The following is a 22,126-nucleotide window of genomic DNA, read 5'->3' on the forward strand; positions in this document are numbered from 1 at the left end:
GTGCCCTCCCACAATTCCTTGTGTATCAGCGCAGAAGGACAGAAAAATTCTTCCACAATTCACCAGGAAAGAATCAGAGTGGTTCAGTTAACTGCAGCACAAAGAACTATCAAAGGATATGTCCTGAGAAGTCCTAACACTATATATAGGTGAGTACAGCACCAGGGAGCACACAGTAATTCATCTGGAGATTTGCAGTGTGGCTGCACACATGCAGGCTAGGCTAACCTGGATGGTGATCATGCGAATTAACTCTGCAGCAAAGAGGTACCTTTGATTCTCAGTCTTGCACTTCAGCCACATGACCATCTCCTCTCACATGATTTATAGATTCTAGGACTGGAAGGGACCTCGAGAGGTCATCGAGTCCAGTCCCCTGCCCGCATGGCAGGACCAAATACTGTCTAGACCATCCCTGATAGACATTTATCTAACCTACTCTTAAATATCTCCAGAGATGGAGATTCCACAACCTCCCTAGGCAATTTATTCCAGTGTTTAACCACCCTGACAGTTAGGAACTTTTTCCTAATGTCCAACCTAGATCTCCCTTGCTGCAGTTTAAACCCATTGCTTCTTGTTCTATCCTTAGAGGCTAAGGTGAACAAGTTTTCTCCCTCCTCCTTATGACACCCTTTTAAATACCTGAAGACTGCTATCATGTCCCCTCTCAGTCTTCTCATTCCAAACTAAACAAACCCAATTCTTTCAGTCTTCCTTCATAGGTCATGTTCTCAAGACCTTTAATCATTCTTGTTGCTCTTCTCTGGACCCTTTCCAATTTCTCCACATCTTTTTTGAAATGCGGTGCCCAGAACTGGACACAATACTCCAGCTGAGGCCTAACCAGAGCAGAGTAGAGCAGAAGAATGACTTCTCGTGTCTTGCTCACAACACACCTGTTAATACATCCCAGAATCATGTTTGCTTTTTTTGCAACAGCATCACACTGTTGACTCATATTTAGCTTGTGGTCCACTATAACCCCTAGATCCCTTTCTGCCGTACTCCTTCCTAGACAGTCTCTTCCCATTCTGTATGTGTGAAACTGATTTTTTCTTCCTAAGTGGAGCACTTTGCATTTGTCTTTGTTAAACTTCATCCTGTTTAACTCAGACCATTTCTCCAATTTGTCCAGATCATTTTGAATTATGACCCTGTCCTCCAAAGCAGTTGCAATCCCTCCCAGTTTGGTATCATCCGCAAACTTAATAAGCGTACTTTCTATGCCAATATCTAAGTCGTTGATGAAGATATTGAACAGAGCCGGTCCCAAAACAGACCCCTGCGGTACCCCACTCGTTATGCCTTTCCAGCAGGATTGGGAACCATTAATAACAACTCTCTGAGTACGGTTATCCAGCCAGTTATGCACCCACCTTATAGTAGCCCCATCTAAATTGTATTTGCCTAGTTTATTGATAAGAATATCATGCGAGACCGTATCAAATGCCTTACTAAAGTCTAGGTATACCACATCCACAGCTTCACCCTTATCCACAAGGCTCGTTATCCTATCAAAGAAAGCTATCAGATTGGTTTGACATGATTTGTTCTTTACAAATCCATGCTGGCTGTTCCCTATCACCTTACCACCTTCCAAGTGTTTGCAGATGATTTCCTTAATTACTTGCTCCATTATCTTCCCTGGCACAGAAGTTAAACTAACTGGTCTGTAATTTCCTGGGTTGTTTTTATTTCCCTTTTTATAGATGGGCACTATATTTGCCCTTTTCCAGTCTTCTGGAATCTCTCCCGTCTCCCATGATTTTCCAAAGATAATAGCTAGAGGCTCAGATACCTCCTCTATTAGCTCCTTGAGTATTCTAGGATGCATTTCATCAGGCCCTGGTGACTTGCAGGCATCTAACTTTTCTAAGTGATTTTTAACTTGTTCTTTTTTTATTTTATCTGCTAAACCTACCCCCTTCCCATTAGCATTCACTATGTTAGGCATTCCTTCAGACTTCTCGGTGAAGACAGAAACAAAGAAGTCATTAAGCATCTCTGCCATTTCCAAGTTTCCTGTTACTGTTTCTCCCTCTTCACTAAGCAGTGGGCCTACCCTGTCTTTGGTCTTCCTCTTGCTTCTAATGTATTGATAAAAAGTCTTCTTGTTTCCCTTTATTCCCGTAGCTAGTTTGAGCTCATTTTGTGCCTTTGCCTTTCTAATCTTGCCCCTGCATTCCTGTGTTGTTTGCCTATATTCATCCTTTGTAATCTGTCCTAGTTTCCATTTTTTATATGACTCCTTTTTATTTTTTAGTTCATGCAAGATCTCGTGGTTAAGCCAAGGTGGTCTTTTGCCACATTTTCTATCTTTCCTAACCAGCGGAATAGCTTGCTTTTGGGCCCTTAATAGTGTCCCTTTGAAAAACTGCCAACTCTCCTCAGTTGTTTTTCCCCTCAGTCTTGATTCCCATGGGACCTTACCTATCAGCTCTCTGAGCTTACCAAAATCTGCCTTCCTGAAATCCATTGTCTCTATTTTGCTGTTCTCCCTTCTACCCTTCCTTAGAATTGCAAACTCTATGATTTCATGATCACTTTCACCCGGGCTGCCTTCTACTTTCAAATTCTCAACGAGTTCCTCCCTATTTGTTAAAATCAAGTCTAGAACAGCTTCACCCCTAGTAGCTTTTTCAACCTTCTGAAATAAAAAGTTGTCTGCAATGCAGTCCAAGAATTTGTTGGATAGTCTGTGCCCCGCTGTGTTATTTTCCCAACATATATCCGGATAGTTGAAGTCCCCCATCACCACCAAATCTTGGGCTTTGGATGATTTTGTTAGTTGCTTAAAAAAAGCCTCATCCACCATGAGTAATGGTAAAAAGGATCTTTACTTATAGGAAGGAGCAGCAATAATAGTGGTCACCTGGCCAACATTCCCTTGTTTAAAGTCCCTTTCATCAACACATATAACCAAGAAAGGGAAACCAGTTACAACACAGAGGATAACTCCACTGCAAATTTTAGTGTTGACATGTATGTTAAACTGGAAAATACCCTTGATGTTTACCCAGTTACAGAAAGGTTCCATGATAAAGTTCCCACCTGTACTATATATTGCAACCATGTACTAACTTGGTCTTTTAATTGGCTGAAGTACAAGGAATAGTTAAGGCCAAATCCTCATTCAGAATAATCAGAACAGTTCCATTTACTTAACTGGAGCTACACCACTTTACACAAGCTCAGGAGCTAAACCATAATGACTGCTGTCTGGCTATCCACTCACTACACTATCAATCACACAGGAAATGCTGTGGGAGAACCCATATATGAAAAGTGATAAAACATTTTATTCTGATTTATTATATGCTGTTATTCATGCTGCAGTCTGTAGCCTGACATCACGATCTGTAAATATAAGAAAGAAAGAAAATGTAGATTTACCTGAGCAAGCCTAAGAGATGGGTTAGCTGGCAGTGGTCGTGCAGGTACAGTTTGAGGACAGGGTAGCTGGTGAAGGGGTGGTAGGACTCGCTGTGGTGTTTTTGACCGCTGTAAATCAGATGTCTTTACAGAGTTACTGATGTCAATAGTCTGATATGGTAGCAATCTTCTCGGACCATCTCTCTATAGAGCCATAAAATAATAAAATTGGTAGTTTTAAAAAATCCCAATGAATATTATGGATACAAACAATATTGTTTGAAACATTGTAATCTTCCTTGTTCTGCACTTGCTTTGCCCTTCTTTCCCTCCCTGCTTTACCGTACCCCTAAACTCCTTTTCTGTAGCCAGAGAACAAACAATTAACAACTTCCAGAAGCCTATTCAAACACTAATCCTTGGCTGTTCAGAAGGTAGTGCTTCTGTCTGAGATGGCTGGCTGTATCCCAGAGACTAACTGTATTTCCTTTCAACATTTGAGTCTCCATCTGTTTGGAACTTGGAAGCCAAAGTGCATTTTGGACCCACTTTTTCTGCTCTTGTTTAACTAGTTCATAGTTTTATATAATTTTAATACTTAATGATAATAAGTGTCATAATTACTTCAAACATACAGGAAATGTATATCAAATTCTAATAATGATACTTTGACTGTTTAAGAACCCACCTGATGTATGTTTAAATTTTGTGGCTTTATGACTAGATTTTTACTGAGAGTTGTGGTATGAACATGATTAGGCTCAAATGAACTGGAAGGCCTTGCTGGACTCACAGACCTGCAATACAAGTATACACTTATTGAATGCAACTTTGTTCTTACAGCTTTACTTTTTTCACAGTATCGTTCTCAGAATAACACTTTGAAAGGGCTTTCTTATTTTTGCTCTCTATGGAAAACAAGGAAATGTAAAAATTATCTAAAAATCTTGCAAGAATAAAAATAAATATTGATTTTTTTGAAGCCACTAGTCTGTTAAATTAGCTCTTGCAATCTGTGGAAATGCAGTTTTATAGCACCCAAGAGACTGTTCTAATGAGTCTAGCATTTAAGTAGTAATGACCTCAAATACGGACGTTTTAGCTCACTTGACTGAGTTTAGATAAAAGGCCAAGCCAGATAATGAAAATATTTCAAGCAACCCAAAATCAAGGCAAAGTTTCCTTTACTTTTTAATTGCTTATCACAGAAAGCATAATAAAAAGGCATATAGTCAAACCCCATTTTATTTACTGATGTCAATGAAGTTGAAATGAAGAAAAAACACTTCTGAAAAACTCATCTTAATTAAAGAATGAATCCACTTTTAGTAAATGTCTCATATACGCACCACAAGTACTGAGAAATGTAATGAGTACAGTCAGTTTCTACTGAAGTTTATTAAAATGAGTGGGTAGTTAAGAAAAATTATCATACCTTAGTTTCTCTATTGTTGTCTTTTTATTTGTAAATAGCAGTCTAATCAAAGTCTTCCTTTTGAGATACATGATTAAACCAGCAACAATAAGGCACAGAATGGTTACGAGTATTCCTATGGTTAAACTTCTATTATCTGAAATAAAACACATTTTTTGACTTGTGATGGAGTCAGTTATGATGAAATCTGTCTGATATCAAGAGTAGGATATTGCTGGCTAGGCCTGCTTTCTAGCAACATACAAAATGCAATTAGTAAATAATACATTAGGGAATTAATAAGGTAGTATTTCTGCTATGATTATGCTTGAACTTAATTCTCACATCATTTGTTTCTGTCAACTCCAAAAACAAAATGGTTCAATACAAGCTGATAGACTCATTCCTCAACTGTATAAATATCCAAAGCAGAAAACAGGAAAAAAAATACAGAGGGGTGCACTAAAAGAGGGAAGAGGCAATTAAATATCAACTCTCAGTGATACAAATACTAAAAACTTTGATAGTTTATTTGTTAGCTTCAATTTGAGATACTACACAAAACTCAACAGCTGATAGCAAAATGGTTGTGTCTTGGTTTACCAAAGTTTTCTCCACTTGAAATGGATATTAAAAGACCACTCATGGTTGTATTTATTTAAGACACTACAGAATGGCAATTTCTTTACCAGGTTTCACTGTATTCCAAGTGGCCCATTTCACAGTGTTATTTGGATTGCATTACTCTGGATTTTACAGTCCAAATGTCAGCCTTTTACATTACAGGTTGGTAACTGCTGTGACAATGGTTATGCTCCTTGAGCTCAGTAACAACAGATGGAATGGAATAATGGGTGGCCTTTGCTCTAAATACAGTAATATGCAGTAATGAATAATGCTGGCAGCTTCTGCTCTTCCAAAACCAGAAAATAATCTAATCAAAGATTCCATCCAACCCAATCCAGAGCAAACCCTGCCAGGAGCGCTCTCTCTCTCTTTTATACCAACAGGGAGCTCCAGCTCAAGCTTCTCTGCTAACTGCAGCTGTGGCAGTATGGCAGGGGGAGTGGGAAGGTCTCAAGCCCTTAGGGCTTTATATGTCAAAGCCAACATCTTAATCTCAATTTGGAAATCAAGGAGCAAGCAATGTAAGAATATGGTATCATGTGCTTGTGATGAGACACACCATTTAACGTGCAGGCTGCTGCCTTCTACACTGCCTTAGGTTTCCAGAATGATTTAAAGTGCAGTTTTGTGCAGAGCACATTGCAATAGTCTAATCTAAAGGTAACAAAGACATGAATTAATCATGCCCGCAAGGTTTGCATCTAACCCCCCCCCTTCCCCCCCCCCAAAAAAAAAACCAGTCACAATCTTGTGGTCAGGAAGAGATGGAAAAAAACTCTGGTAGACAGGTCTGCTATATGATCATCTACCAGCAGCTGGAGATGCAATAATACTCCAGAACTACAAACGCTAACAATATATGGAATTTCTCACCCTCAGTAAAAGGTATAGTTATAATGCTTACAATGGCAATCTATCAGCATTATCTCAGTCTTATCCTGATTGCATTTCAGCCAGCTAGATCTTCAACATACCCCAACCTCAACTAGACATTGGCCAATGCAATTGACAGCATTGATTGCGTTGACTGACAGCGACATAGAGCACTTTAGCTCAGAGTAACAGTAATAAATCTCTTTCCAGTACTAAAAGCTAAATAAAATTAGTAAACCGAGTATAGGCAATTACATTTAATTTATCTTTACATAACGATTCTGTTAAATATTTAGTGCTGCTATTTAATAAAGCTATAGTGTGCTGAGTACATGGATTTAGTAAAAGTCAGCTGGGTAAAATCAGTTACTAAAGACAAATCAGGCCATACGTCACATTTAACCAAGGTAAATGACTGTGTGTCTTTTATTGAGCTAATCCTTCTACAGTTTGATTAACAGATGTGCAAACTATTCAGATCATAATCCAAATCTTGTATCAACTGCTCATATTTAAAGCACAAGTGTCAGGGAAGGAAAATTAGCTCCCCTAGCAATTTCTATATTTGTTTATTCCCAATACTACTGAATATAGCATGGTCATTGAAAATAGATGGCAAAAGTATCATGATATATAAAACTGCAGAAAACTATTTTAAAAGTAACATTAAAGGGCTTCCTTCCAAAGAAGAGAACTGAATTATTGAAGACACCCCGTATTTGCCTTCTCCCCAGTTACCGCTATGTAGTGCAGCACATTCTACATGATATGTACAGTCAGATTTTGTAGTTCCCTGCACTACTTAGCCATAGCAAGGTGAGTTAAAGAAGGACTTATGTTAGAGCAAACCTGGAAAAATGAGAATATTTACACATTAATAACTGTACTTGCTCACTTCTTGAGCTCAGTTTCTTTGCTATTTTGTTGGATGTTTGGTGTTTGAATAAGATCTTTCTCCCTCAGAACCCAGAATCTTCTTTCGGCTATGTCCTGCAGTGAAATCATAATGTCATGTTGTTGCCATGGAAATGATTGTGAGGTCACTAGTTCAGCATTACAATTCACTGCAGGATCCAGTATGTAGAGAATACAATCCAATTTACTTTTGAATAGCATTATTCATATGAAAAGAGCTCAGATTACTTCCCAGGAAATCATAGGCCACATATGCTAATGTGAGTAGACTATGGGCCTAGTTCTCCTGTCACTGATATAAATTAGAACTCCATTGAAATCACTAAAGTTATGGTACGCTGAAATATAAATATAGGAGTGCACAGTAGATGGTTACAGTGGTCCTTCTAGCTTTATACTCTGTGAATTATGAGACTGATTTTCAATAATGTATTTGTACTGTTTGTGCATGCAAAGCCACGCCCACAATTGTCTAAGGATTATCAAGGATTATTAACACGAATCGAAAAAATCTGTCTCTGGCTAGAGGAGAAATAGGATGCAATGGCCAGTAGGGAAATTGAAGGCACAGGGTAAAGGAAATATATACATCTTCCATTATCATCAAATTTGAGACGAACTTTTAAATATATGTGAAAGTTAAAAGCATTTATGTTTAATTGTGACATATTCCGAAGTTTTCCCCACTACAAAAGCCCCTTCTTAAAGTCCCCATATCACAGTTGCTTATTTTTCTGGATTTGTCATATTCTGAGGTTCCTATTTTTAAAAGTGCGTGCATGCATGCAAATCAGTTAATAGTATGCATGAATGTCTGGCCATCTGATTGCACAAATTCCCGATTTGCACTTGTAATGACAGTAATTTCAGGCTTACATTAGGCACACGGTTGTGGGCGTGGCTTTGCATGCACAAACAGTACAAATACACTATTGAAATTCACAGAGTATAAAGCTAGAAGGACCACTGTAACCATCGAGTCTGCCCTCCTATATAACATAGGCCATAGAACTTCCTTGAATTAATTTCTTTTTGAACTAGAGCATATCTTTCAGAAAAACATCCAATCTTGTTTTAAAAAATTGCTAGTGATAGAAAATCCACCATGATCCTTACTAAATTGTTCCAGTGGTTAATTACCCTCACTGTCAAAAATCTGCACTTTATCTGTAGTCTGAATTTGTCTAGTTTAAACCTCCAGCCTTTAGATCTTGTTATATCCTTGGTCTGCTAGATTGAAAAGCACCTTGTCAATTTTTTGTTCCTCACATAGGTACTTACAAACTGTGACCAAGTCATCTGTTAACCTTCTCTTTGTTAAATAGATTGAGCTCCTTGAGTCCATCACTGTAAGACATGTTTTCCAATCCACTAATCATTCTTGTGGATCTGTTCTTAACCCTCTCCAATTTATCATCAACATCCTTCTTGAATTGTAGACCCCAGAACCGGACACAGTATTCCAACAGCGGTTACACCACTGCCATATACTGAGGTAATATCCTTAATACTACTCGAGATTCCTTGTTTATGCATCCAAGGATTGCATTAGCCCTTTTGGTCAAAGGGTTGCACTAGCAGCACATGTAGAGCTGATTATCTGCCATGACCTCCAAGTTTATTTCCAGGTCAGAGTCCCCCATTCTGTATTCTTTGTTTATATTTGACCATATTAAAATACACATGGTTTGGAAGTGATCCAGTTTGTTCTGTATCAGTGACCTGTCACCTTCATTACTTACCACTCCCACAGTCTTTGTGTCATAAGTGAATATTAAGTTTTCTTTCAGGTCATTGATAAAAATGTTAAATAGCGTCACACCAAGAAACAATCCCTGAAATCCACTAGAAACACACCTGGTCAATGATGATTCCCTGTTTGCAATTACATTTTCAGACCTCTCTGTTAGCCAATTTTTAATCCATTTATTGTTTGTGATGATAATTCTGTATTCTAGTTTTTTAATCAAAATGTTGTGTGCTATCAAGTCAAATGCCTTACAGATGTCTAAGTAAATTACATCAACACTGTTACCTTTATCATCCAAACTTGTAATCTCATATGGAAAAGATATCAAGTTAGTCTGAGAAGATTTATTTTCCATAAACCCATGCTGATGCTGATACAGTGATGCTGTAGTCAATGGAGGATGCTTTGGAGTTTGATGTATCTCAAGGTAGATCAGAAACACAGTGTTTCTATCTCTTATATGATAATATGATATAGAGACTCAATAAATACGTGGGAACTGTTACAGGGTACCCTGCAAGCCCTTACAGCAGTTGAAAAGTTAAGTTACTGTACTTGCTCATGTCCACACACTGAGTTAGGGTTAAAACTTGAGTTCCTGGTTCATAATCTTGTGCTCACACCAATATACCATCGCCCCACATCCCAGAACTACCTAACTGGATAGTGTACGTTTAAAAACAAACAAAATCTCTGGGTTGTTGTGTTCTTAATTATGCAACTACATTGCTACAATCAACTGGCAGTGGTTTTGGCTTCATTAAATTTTAATTAGTGCCAATTCATTTGGACTAGCTTGCCCAATTTATTGACAGTTTTGCAGTCTCAGTACATATTTTCAATAAAACCCATTTGGATTTTCACTTTCTACCACGGAATGGCAGGAAAGCACCAGCTATTACTAACCTGCTTGTCTGGTTGGTCCACTGTCCATGCTGCCGCCAAACCCTGGCTTGTCACAATGGGGAGGGGCCCAGTCAGCTTCGCAGTGACAATTTTTTTTATTGTTACAGACCTTCAAAATAAAATGACGACAAATGAAGTAATATGAAAAGTTATTCCAGGCAGCTTAGATTGAATTTTATCAGACTATAGGAGCTTTCACTCAGGCAGTAGTAGATGCGTGGGGATTAAAGCTCATGTCACAACAGGAACACATCCAAATCAGCCTGCTGCCACAACCTCCATTAAATACAATTACTTATACATTTTTCAAAATGTGTATATCCTAATAGCAACGTGGAACCTCAATCAGTATTCACGTATTGCAGGTGATAACTTGAACTGTAAGTGTCATCTAGTACCTCTATTGGAACTATAAACCTTTCTCACAACTCCTGTTCCTTCTCCCTTGAAAGGAACAAGATTCCTCTCACCTTCCTAACGCCCCAACAATGCCTGAGCAGCTTGCTTCTCTGTCCAATCCTAACCTACCTGTGCTGGACTGCCTACTGATTCTGCCACTTCTCAGGCCTCAGCAATAAGGGTGACCAACATTCCTAGCCAAAGGGAGGAGACAGGGAACTGGAAGCAGGACAGAGTTTGATCACACTGAATATGCAGGTTGAAAGAAGAGGGATCTTGACAGATGAGAAGGCTGGTGCAAGGTGGACACCTCTGAAGAGACCTGACCTGCCCCAGGTTCCTGTGACTAAAACTTTTCTCCTTGACACTAGATTTGCATGACCTGAAAATATATATACACCTCTACCCCAATATAACGCTGTCCTCGGGAGCCAAAAAATCTTACTGCATTATAGGCGAAACCGCGTTATATCGAACTTGCTTTGATCCGCCGGAGTGCGCGGCCCCGCCCCCCCGGAGCACTGCTTTACTGCGTTATATCCGAATTCGTATTATATCGGGTCGCGTTATATCGGGGTAGAGGTGTGTGTATATATATATACTAGTGTCCCACAGTGGTGCTCTATTTGCTTAGCCTATAGTTAGGCAGAGATAGAAGCACATGGCTCACTCAGGGAGTGCTCCCTGCAGCATGAGAGAGCACCAAGGAACAGACCTAATAGGGTAATAACAACCCGTTTCCATTGCACAAGGGAGAATGAGCTAACGGGATCCCTGTGCTTTATTCTTGGGAGAGATACTAAAAAGAAAAAAAAAGAAACCTTCAGCTCTCCAACGAAGGGCTTGCCCTTCAGTTCTCGCCCAGGGGAAGACCCTCTCCCATCCAAATGAGGTGCTGCCAGGATTTTAAGCAGCGGCTAATGATGCACCTTTTGCCATTATGGTATGATTGAACGAGATAAACATTGTGCTGCATAGGGCTAAGCAAGGCAGAGTTACACTTTATCACTCTCACACTCGCATTTATGGCAAGGTGCCAAGGGGGTCCTTAGTGCTACTAACATTGATCATCACTGCTCTGCAGAACCTTTGCCATGGGAAAACTTGACAACAGATTGATCAGTAGAATCCTGTTTAAGACAATCTAGTTAGGTTAAATAATCTCTCAAGATGCTTTTTCTGAGGAAGCCAATTTGCATGTTTTCAGTAAGGCCGTATTTTGGGGAGTCTGCATAGTTCAATAAAAATAATCATTTACTCAGCCTTCGCTTCCTCTCACAGTACTTTCAAAGGAAATATTCCAGAGTCATATAAAACATTACCACTGATTTGTTTTCCACATACAGAAGGACAGTTACAAATATCATTTATGCTACACTTATTTATAAATTAAAGCTCTACAAGGATTACCATCTACAACTCTGCAAGTTCTTGTTTTGCTTCTTAGAAGACACCATGACTCAGAGTCCATAACTCTGACGTACAAATGCCAATCTGTAAGTCGATGTTTATTTCCACACACTGACAAAACCCAGTTACTTACCTTTTGTAACTTGTTCTTTGAGATGTGTTGCTCATGTCCATTAGATTCTAGATGTGTGCGTGCCCACGTGCATAGTCGTCAGAGATTTTTGCCTTAGCGGTATCCATACAGTCGGCAGTGGTGCCCTCTGGAATGTCGCGCTCATGTGTAGGTATATTAGGTGCCACAGGCCCTACGCCTCCTCAGTTCCTTCTTGTCTGCAACTCCGACTCAGGGGTAGGAGGGCGAGTAATGGAACGGACATGAGCAACACATCTTGAAGAATAACAGTTACGAAAGCTAAGTAACCATTTTTTCTTCTTCGAGTGTTTGCCCATGTAGATTCCATTCTAGGTGACTCACAAGCAGTATCCATGGAGGCGGGCATGGAGTTCACAGTTGTACGGCTTGCAACACTGCTCTACCGTAGACAGCATCATCTCAGATCTGCTGGGTAAGTGCATAAGGAGACATGAAAGTGTGAATGGATGACCAGGTAGCGGTCCTGCAGATATCTTGAATCGGCACTTGGGCCAGGAAGGCCACCTATGAGGCTTGCACCATTGTTCTCTGGGCGGTTACAATCGCTGTGGAGGCACTTTAGCCAGATCATAGCAAAAACAGATGCAGGAGGTGATCCATGATGAATTCTTCTAGGCGGACACTGGAAGACCTTTCATCCCGTCCGCCACCGTGACAAACAAGTGCGTTGACTTACGGAACGGCTTGGTCCTGTCGATGTAAAAGGCTATGCTCTCCTGACGTCCAGAGAGTGTAATTTATGCGCCTCATCTGACTTATGAAGCTTTAGAAAGAAGACAGGTAAGTATATGTCCTGGGTTGTATGAAACTGTGAAACAACCTTAGGCAGGAAAACTGGGTGTGGTCGCAGCTGGACCGTGTCCTTGTAAAATGGAATTAGACCTTCCAGGAGAGTAAAAGAAGGGAGCAGGAAGCCAAAGTCTCAAAAGGGGGACCCATGAGCCGCGTCAACATGAGATTCAGGTCCCAAGGCGGGACAGGGTCATGAACACGTGGATAGAGTTGCTCCTTTCAAAAACCTGATTGTCATGTTGTTAGCAAAGACTGACCTGCCCTGGAATGGAGGGTGGAAGGCTGAAATAGTGCCAAGTGGACCTTAATTAAGGAAAGAGACAGGCCATGGAGCTTGAGATGCAGAAGGTAGTCCAATATCGACCACAGCAAAGCCTGCTCGGGCCGGATACTCTGGTCAGGGCCAGATTAACTCTCCTACGGGCCCAGGGCTATTAGATTTTGTGGGGCCCCTGTATACAAGTCTTTTTCCTAATTTAAAACAAAATGATCACAATTATGGCATTAACTCTATACTAATCTTGCCTTTTAATTAACATAAAGCCGTTCTGGTTCCATTTCAGTCTGAAAACATGTAAAATATAGTTAAATTAATTCAAAATGGCCTACTTCTTACCTTAGAACAGATGTTATATTAGTTTCTTTCTGGGAGGGAGTTTGGGTGCAGGAAGGGGCTCCAGGCTGGGGCAGAGTGTAAGGGTGCAGGAGAGGGTGAGGGGTGCGGGATCTGGGAGGGAGTTTGGTGCAGGAGGGGATTTGGCTCGAGTGTCCTTAAGTCCATGCAGCCTCGCATCTGTCTGCTCGGAGAAGAGACCGCTCCCATCGAACGGGAGGTCCTGGATGGAGGACTGCATCTGGGACAGACCTGCAGATTGAAGCCAGGAACTGCACCTCATTACCATGGCGGAGGCGCCGACCCTGGCTGCCGAATCGGCCGCGTCCCAGGCCATCTGGAGGGAGGCCCTTACCACTGTGGTACCCTTCTCCAAGATGGCGGTGAACTCTTGGGCCAAGTCCTGGGGTAGCGAGTCTTTAAACTTTTTGAGGGAGTCCCACAGATTAAAATTTTGTATCTCCCCAATAAAGCTTGGTGGTTTGACACCCTAAACTGAAGGCTGGACGTCAAATAAACTTTCAAAATCACGTTGAATAAAGTGTCAGGCTTCTCTGCCATTTTTTCTACCTCCAGGCCCAAGTTCGAAGCCACCCTTCTGAGCAAGGCTTGGTGCTCCTTAAAGTCATCAGGAGGTCTGGCGCTTGAGGGCCCTGCTACTGCCTTGTCTGGTGACAAGGATGAGGATTAAACCACCTGGGGAGGGCCTGGGACATTGTCCCCTGTGGGGGATGGTTCTTTTGGAGTGGGCACCCACTCCTCTACTGCAGTATCAGATTCCGCTCTGCGCACCGAGCCCGGTGCCATCGGTGCTGTGGGTTGCTTCTCTGAGGCAGCAAGGGAGGAGTGATGCGAGAAGGGCATTGGCATAACTGGCATGCCCCCCGCGTTCCAATATGGCCACTGCGCCTGCCACCGGCCCTGCTGCCAGGTCGGCACCGTGAAAGCCGAGATGGTCTCGGGCGCCTACAAGGGCTGCTGCTGTCATGGCGAGGGGCTGAAGTCCTGTTCTGATCTGGATGAGTCCCCTTCCAGTGACCAGCGTGGGGTCATAGAAGCATGCGTCTGGCAGCTGACTGTAGCCGTGGAAGTGTGATGCCTCGAATTGAAGGACCGGTGCCTCTCCAAAGACCAGTACTGGAGGCAGGGAAATCAGTGCCATGCCAATGACTGGTCCCATATCTGAGGGGAACGATGCACCGATGGAGATCTATGCCAAGGGGTAGGCTGGCAGGAGGATGATCTGTGTTGGATGTACGGAGACCACATCTCACCATAGGCACGTCAATGGTGACTGCAAGCGCAGTGCTGGCGACCTAGGCTGTCTGACAGGAGACCTAGGTTGTAGAGTCAGGGATCCCAGCCACGGAGATGGGGAACGCTGCATCTGCTCTGGGGACCAACAGCGTTCAGCTGCCCGCTGAGGAGGTCTCATGGCTGACTTATCCCTTTGGGAAACCTTAGCCGGATCCAACACCATGCGCTGCATTGGCAGCGCTGGGAGAGCTCTCTGATCACTGGCCATCGGGAGGGCTCAGACGTCGATGGCCCTACCAAGTGCCTGGGTGCCCTACCGCTCCTGGGAGTTGGTGGTGGATCCCTAGGGGGGACTGGGGCGTCCAGCAAGAGAGGTATCCCCTTGTGGCTCTGGAGTGGGAAGGTGGCCTGAACTGGGTCCTTTGCCCAACATCCCTTGACCCTTCTTGCTTGGTGCCGGGGAGTCTCGTTTCTTCAGACGCTTCTTGGCCACCGGCGAAAGGGAGCAGGGCCGGGCGGACCTCAGTGTTGGCGGTGCACCAAGGCCGAGGTGCTGGGCGTAGAGTCAGAGCGGGAAGGCGCTGATGCCGGGCGAAGAGCAGCCTCCATGAGGAAGGCCCTTAGACGAATGTTGCGCTGCTTTTGAGTTCGAGGATGAAAGTTCTTGCAAATGCGACATTTGTCCTTCACGTGTGACAGCTAACTAACAGGAATAGGCCTAATGCAGGCAGAACAAGGCTTAAAACCCAGGGACCGGGGCATACCCCACCCTGGGGCTAAATCCCCGCTGGGACTCTAACTTACTAAGTAACATTACTTAACACTTACCTACTGTAAGCAAACAATATACAAAGTTAACAACAATGAGAGTTAGAGAGAACCGCTATCCACTTGCAAGGCAAGGGAAGGTGCTCCGACCAACCATCATGGGCGGTAAGAAGGAACTGAAAGGGCATAGGGCCAGCAGTGCCTAATATACCGACGCATGAGCACAGCACTCCAGAGGGCGCCACTGCCGACCCTACAGATACCGCTAAGGCAAAAATCTCTGACAACTGTGCACGTGGGTGCGCACTCACCTAGAATGGAATCGACACGAGCAAGCACTTGAAGTTATGTTATCATTGATTCTGCAAATCTTTTCAAAACAAAAGCTATAATATTATCTATTAATTATAAAAAGGGATTTTTAGTTCCTATAGTTCCTATAGTTCTTGAAGCATGATTTCTGTTGGCACAGGCTTTCACGGAAACAAATGAACCAATCATGCTGCAAGATTAAAATGATGTAGTTTGAAATAATTAACACCTTTATGAAAAATAAATTGTGTTTAAAAACATTTAGGTGCTCTTTATTGCTAAAAAGTTTTGTGAACTGAAATAAATTATCATAACTGGTTTAAATCTAAATCTATCTCATGTAACTTTCATAGAATCATAGGACTGGAAGGGACCTCAGAAGGTCATCTAGTCCAGTCCCCTGCACTCACGGCAGGACTAAGCATTATCTAGACCATCCCTGACAGGTGTTTGTGTAATCTGCTCTTAAAAATCTCCAGTGATGGAGATTCCACAACCTCCCTAGGCAATTTATTCCAGTACTTAATCACCCTGACAGGAAATTTTTCCTAATGCCCAACCTAAACCTTTGCTGCAATTTAAGCCCATTTCTTCTTGTGCTATCCTCAGAGTTTAAGGAGAACAATTTTTCCTCCTTCCTCCTTGTAACAACCTTTTATGTACTTGAAAACTGTTATAATGTCCCCTCTCAGTTTTTTCAGTCTTCCCTCACAGGTCATGTTTTCTAGACCATAGTTGCTCTTCTCTGGACTTTCTCCAATTAGTCCACAACTTTCCTGAAATGTGGCACCCAGCATGGAGTAGGGCAGAAGAATTACTTCCTGTGTCTTGCTTAATATCACTCCTGTTAATACATTCCAGAAGCATGTTTGTTGTTTTTGCAACAGTGTTACACTGTTGTCTCATATTTAGCTTGTCATCCTCTAATGACCCCCAGATCCCTTTCTGGAAGCAGTCATTTCCCATTTTGTATGTGCGCAGCTGATTGTTCCTTCCTAAGTGGAGTACTTTGCATTTGTTCATAATGAATTTTCATCCTATTTTCTTCAGACCATTTCTCCAATTTGTCCAGATCATTTTGAATTTTAATTATATCCTCCAAAGCATTTGCAACCCCTCCCAGCTTGGTATCATCTGCAAACTTTATTAGTGTACTCTCTATGCCATTATCTAAATCACTGATGAAAATATAGAACAGAACCAGACCCAGAACTGATCCCTGCGGGACCCCACTTGATTTGCCCTTCCAGCTTGCCTATGAACCACCGATAACTACTCTGTGGGAATGGTTTTCCAACCAGTTATGCACCCACCTTATAGTAGCTCCATCTAGGTTTTATTTCCCTAGTTGTTTATGAGAAGGTCATGCGAGACAGTATCAAAAGCCTTACCGAAGTCAAGATATACCACATCTACTGCTTCTCCCCTATCCACAAGGCTTGTTACTCTGTCAAAAAAAGCTATTAGGTTGGTTTGACAGGATTTGTTCTTGACAAATCCATGCTATTACTTATAGCCTTATTATCTTCTAGATTGTTCACAAATTGATTTGCTTAATTATTTGCTTCATTATCTTTCTGGGTACTGAAGTTAAGGTGACTTGTCTGTAATTCCCACACTGCAGTCACCATGGTTTTGCTATTTTTTTTATTTTAATCCTTTTTGAAGTGCTTTTTGAAAAATCTCAATTCAGATGCATACTATAACTCACTGCTGGGACCACAGAGAAACAACTTGTTTGAAATGTTAATAGGAAATTCTTCATGAAGGAAGGGTAGGCTTAAAATCACTTTGAAGATGACACAATTCCTTTTAATCACAGAATGTTAATTTTAAAAAAAGATAAATTACTAATTGATCAATTTTTTTTGTTAAATAAAAATCACATTTAATTTCTCGCAGTGTGTAAAGGGCACTGAAAATTAATATCTTTAGAGTGAAATGTTGAAAAGACTTTGACTGATATATTACAAAGAATCATAGATTCCAGAGGTGTTACAAATGAATGATTTATTGCTCAACTGGGTATTGACTGACTGCAAAAAATTGTTTCTGTAATACTTACTCCGCGTCCATGGCATTTTGTTGCACATTCATGAACACCGAATATACTAGTATTTTGGCACCGGCGGTTAAGACAGATCTGCAAAATGAGAAAGAACAGCTTTAATGTTGTTGAAAAAAAACATACCTAGGGTGCACACAGCAAACTGTTACATCCTTACAGCTACATTTGTTCATCTATCACCTTTCCAGTAGCAATTGTACTGATTTGCCTATGCAGCAACTGATTTCACACCAGTGGAGTTATCCCTGATTTACAGCAATGTAAGGGAGATCAGAATCAGAACCTATGGCCCAGATTTTTAAAGATATTTAGGTGTTGTTGCACTCAGTGTTGCAATGTGTAACTGATTCAGGAGCCTAAGTTTCATTTTCAAAAGGAATTTAGGCACTTATGCTCCAAGCATGGCGGTCAATGGCATTTGGGCTTCTACATGCCTCAATCACTTTTGAAAACAAGACTTAGGTTCCTAAATCAGTTAGGCATTGTGACACTGAGCTCAGCAATGCCTAAATACTTTTTAAAAGTATGTCCTTTAAATTATCATCCTTGTAAATCCTTTGGGTTCAAATCCACTTCAATCCCAGGTCAGGGTAAAGGTTGGTATCACTCTTGACTAGCATGCAGGGTATTGCAAGATTGAATTTCAGATCTGTCTGATATCGAAGGCTATATCCTGACTTCAATGGAGCTACACCAGTTTACACTAGGTGAGGATTTGTCTCTTAGTTTTTGAAAATTAACTACTAAAACACTTTATTATTTAAATAATTGTGTTCTTATTTTTCCAGAACTATGAACATGCCAAACTGGATTCTTTCATGTACTTGAACTGGCTGTATTAGAATTCTCACAAGCCAACAGACCACTTCCTGAATTAAAAGATTGGATCCTCTGCTGGTATAAACTGACATAGCTCAATTTACACCATTACGTGGAGCTATGTTGATTTACACCAGTGGAGGAGCTGGCCCAGGATGTCTGGAAATTTCTGAATAGTTTCAAAAGAACACTGATCAACGCTGGGAGGAGGGGCTAATTTCATCTCATCTGATAAATCTAAATGATTCTAACTGAATTTTTTCAAGCTAAATTATTTTTTAAATCAACTATAAATAGACTTGCAGATTAGGTAAAATAATCATCTCACAGGAAATTACAAATTAGCATTAGCCTAGGGGAAGAGCTTTTACCCTTTTGTTAAGTGGAAATTAACAAATATAGAGTGTCATATAATCAAATGCAAAATTCTTTGTTTTGCAATCATTACAGAGAGTTAACTTCACTCTTCCCACACAGCTGAAAGTTGGGATAAAGCAAGATTAGCACCATCTAATAAAAGGACCAACCAATACAAACTGAAATGACTGATGTAACTTATGGTAATGAAAAGTTATCCAATTCAAGCTGAAGAAAATATTACGATTGGAATGACTGTTACTATACTAGCTCAACAATAAAAAACCCAGTGTATAAATTCTGCTCTCCTTTAACTCTGTAGTTCAGTTTAGTAGGATTACAAGGCAGTCACAATAATTAGCAGCAGGCTGGGTAAAAGTGATGGCAGTAGACAAAAGGGATGTCTAATCAGGGCAGTTATCCCCTGGGGGAAAGCAAAATGGGAAACAAATTAGAGTGAATTGGCATCCATGTGCATGCATGCAGTGAATATGCTCTGATTACAGCAGTATTCACAATTCAGATATTCAGAGTGCACTAGCACAGAGAATTCTGAGCACATTAAAATGGCTGCATTTCAAACTGTATATCTTCAGCATAAAAAAAAATCAAGAATATTTAAATTCATATTCCGAATCCATAATACAAATATGGTAATGCCTTGAAAGTAAAACATACAATTTCATAAGTATTAGGCTGTATATTCAATAGTGTGTGTATATGTATACGATTAGACAGATTAGAAAGATTAGATATTCACTACTGAACTGGAATGGGGGGATTTTATACCGCTGGATTCCTCACTAGTTTTCTCTTTGAAAAGCCATTTTATAGACCATTTTAACTTACCTAAACTTTTCTAGGCTCTTCCCCTTTTTCCTTTCTGCCCACAATCCTCCAATAGCATGCCTTCCCCCTCCTCCTCAGTAGTTCCGGGACACCATTCTTCCCTCCCCCAATAAATTCACAGCATTCTAATGTCCCCAGGGCTCTTCTGTCTCCCATTACCCCAGCTGCTCTTTTTCTCTCCACCCAAAACTATGGATGTGGTGCCAAGATGGAAAATGTACTACAAATGTGCAAGACAATTAGCAATGCTTGTGAAATATGTGTGTGTGTGCGCGCGCAAGCGTGTGTGTGCAAAAATCTGCTTTGGTGGCTGCACAACAATTGGTTTATGTTTCCCTTTAAAGTGAAAGGCCATTCTTTGCAGGTAGAAGCCACCTTTCTTCTTAGCAATTGCCTCAGTTTCAATAAACAGTTTTTTCTGAAGTGAAAAATGGAAGTGTGAGCAATGATTAGCAAAATCTCATGAACACATTACAAAGCTGGTGTGAGGCTAATTAGAATTTTGCAAAAATACCAAGAAACTCCCCAGACTCTGAAAGTTTTGGATATTGGTATGAAAATTCATGGACACTTATATTTTGAATCTTATGTTTCATTAAACACAAACTGGTTGCTCTGAATGGGTCTAAAGAACATTCAAGAAGTCCTGGGTACCCTGTGTATGGAAATCTTTTGACCTAACAAATGAATTCTGTAAAATAGTGTAAACAACAAATCTTGAATCAAGGCAACATGCAGACCTGATTAATTACAATCCTAATGTCCAGATATAGCTCCCAGCAATAAATAGACTTATCCAGATTTTCAATACTTGGCCTTTATTTTGGCTTCTGGAATTATTTTGCAGGAGGTAAAATCTCTGCTATTTGTACAAAAAGTACTTGACTGTGCTCATAAATCATATGTCTAAGTGATTTACATTCTACATGCAAAACTGTCAGTTCAAAAACAGAAGCAAAGTGAAGGAGTAGGTAAAAATCTGGCTCATTATGAGGGTGCGGAAGACAATGAGATATAATAAAATAAAAAAGTGACACTCGTCATAGTACACAGAGATTTGAAACACAAGGATGGTAAAGTTCCACTTTTATACATTGAGAATTGGCTGCTTGGAGAGTATTTTTTAAATCTTACTTTTTCATCTTCACATTTTGTGCCTGCCAAAACGAGACCAGGATCAGGCATATCATCTCCCAAGTACACATGGGTACCACGACACAGAATCTTGCCTCCTTCCTGCAGCGGGATATTTGTTTCTATGGAAACAGCATTGGTACCAATTACAGGTCGATTTGCTCCCCCTTGACACTGAATTTTTCCACATTTAGCATCTCTGAAGGGAAAAATGATTTCAATAATTTTAAAGATATCCAAAAACTGTGGCTTGTGTTGCAATGTCAGTTGTTCTGGGTACAAAGAGAGACCCTACCTGGGTTCACATTTAGCAAAGGAACTTTTGGCGTCTTTGCCACAGTTGCCATAAGGATCACCTGCAGAATTAACTCTCTCAAAGCAGATCCCAGGGGCGGGTTTAGCACCTGAAACAAAAACAAATCAAGACTTTCATCTGATGCAGTGTTTTTAATCATTTTCTTTGAGCTCCACTGGTGTTGTAGTTGAAGGTAAGATGTAGCCTGCATACAGACAAAGCACAGCAAAACACTTGTGCTTGCTCAGCCTGCTAACGGAGGGTTGTCCACAGCTGGTGGTCTCTCTTGGCTAGGCTAACTGATAAACATGGCAGGCTTAATTCGCCTTTAAGATTTCTAGATGGTGTCCCTCATATATCCTCCTAGGACATAACAATTGTAACTAGTTTGGCTAAGACAGATATTGAATAGTTTGCCAGTTGGCTCTCTTCCCTTCAGAGTAGCTAAGTGAGAACTTAAGAGCTAAAGAATAGCCCAAGAGAAGTGCTAGGTCACTGAGTGAAATGGGGAGAAAGGGATATGTAAAGAGCTCATAAAACACATGCAGTTCTTCAAAAATTCCAACCAAGAGGAAGGACTGGTTTGAGGGAAGGGTAATACTCTAATGAAGGGGCAGAGTTAGGGGACTATGAAGCTACATGACACCTGCACCTTATTTAGACTAGCCTTTTTAATGTAAAAATTTCCCAACACCAGTGCAGCTTCTTTGGTGATAGCAAAGGTGGGTATGCTTGTATAGACAGGTCACAGATTCATAGATTTTAAAGCCAGATTGGAGCTTTAGATCACCTAGTCTGACCTCCTGTATAACACAGACCATAGAATTTAATCTAGTTGCTTCTGTACTCAGCCCAATAACTTGTATTTGACTAAAGCATTATCTTCGAGAAAAGCACCCAAGTTTTGATGTGAAGACTTCAAGAGATGGAGAATCCACCACTGCCCTTGGTAGGTTGTTGCAATGGTGATTGCGCTCACTGTTAGACATTCATGCTTTATATTTAATTTGAATGCATGGCTTTAACTTCCAGCCATTTG

At 41.0% G+C, this 22,126-nt stretch overlaps 1 protein-coding gene across 1 annotated transcript in view; it reads right to left on the bottom strand.

The window, feature by feature from the left end:
• The window catches only part of ADAM12 (ADAM metallopeptidase domain 12), a 298,168-nt gene that overhangs the window by 19,141 nt on the left and 256,901 nt on the right, over positions 1-22,126 (bottom strand). Inside the window, exons 15-21 of the mRNA XM_065407602.1 lie at positions 21,088-21,196; positions 20,793-20,991; positions 17,631-17,708; positions 9,861-9,969; positions 4,811-4,946; positions 4,064-4,172; positions 3,397-3,579 (exon numbers count right to left, since the gene is read on the bottom strand). Of these exons, the coding sequence (XP_065263674.1) occupies positions 3,397-3,579; positions 4,064-4,172; positions 4,811-4,946; positions 9,861-9,969; positions 17,631-17,708; positions 20,793-20,991; positions 21,088-21,196 (923 nt within the window). The remainder of the gene's footprint in view (positions 1-3,396; positions 3,580-4,063; positions 4,173-4,810; positions 4,947-9,860; positions 9,970-17,630; positions 17,709-20,792; positions 20,992-21,087; positions 21,197-22,126) is intronic.

This window comes from Emys orbicularis, chromosome 7 (assembly GCF_028017835.1).
Source record: "Emys orbicularis isolate rEmyOrb1 chromosome 7, rEmyOrb1.hap1, whole genome shotgun sequence".
Classification (NCBI taxonomy): Eukaryota; Metazoa; Chordata; order Testudines; family Emydidae; genus Emys; species Emys orbicularis.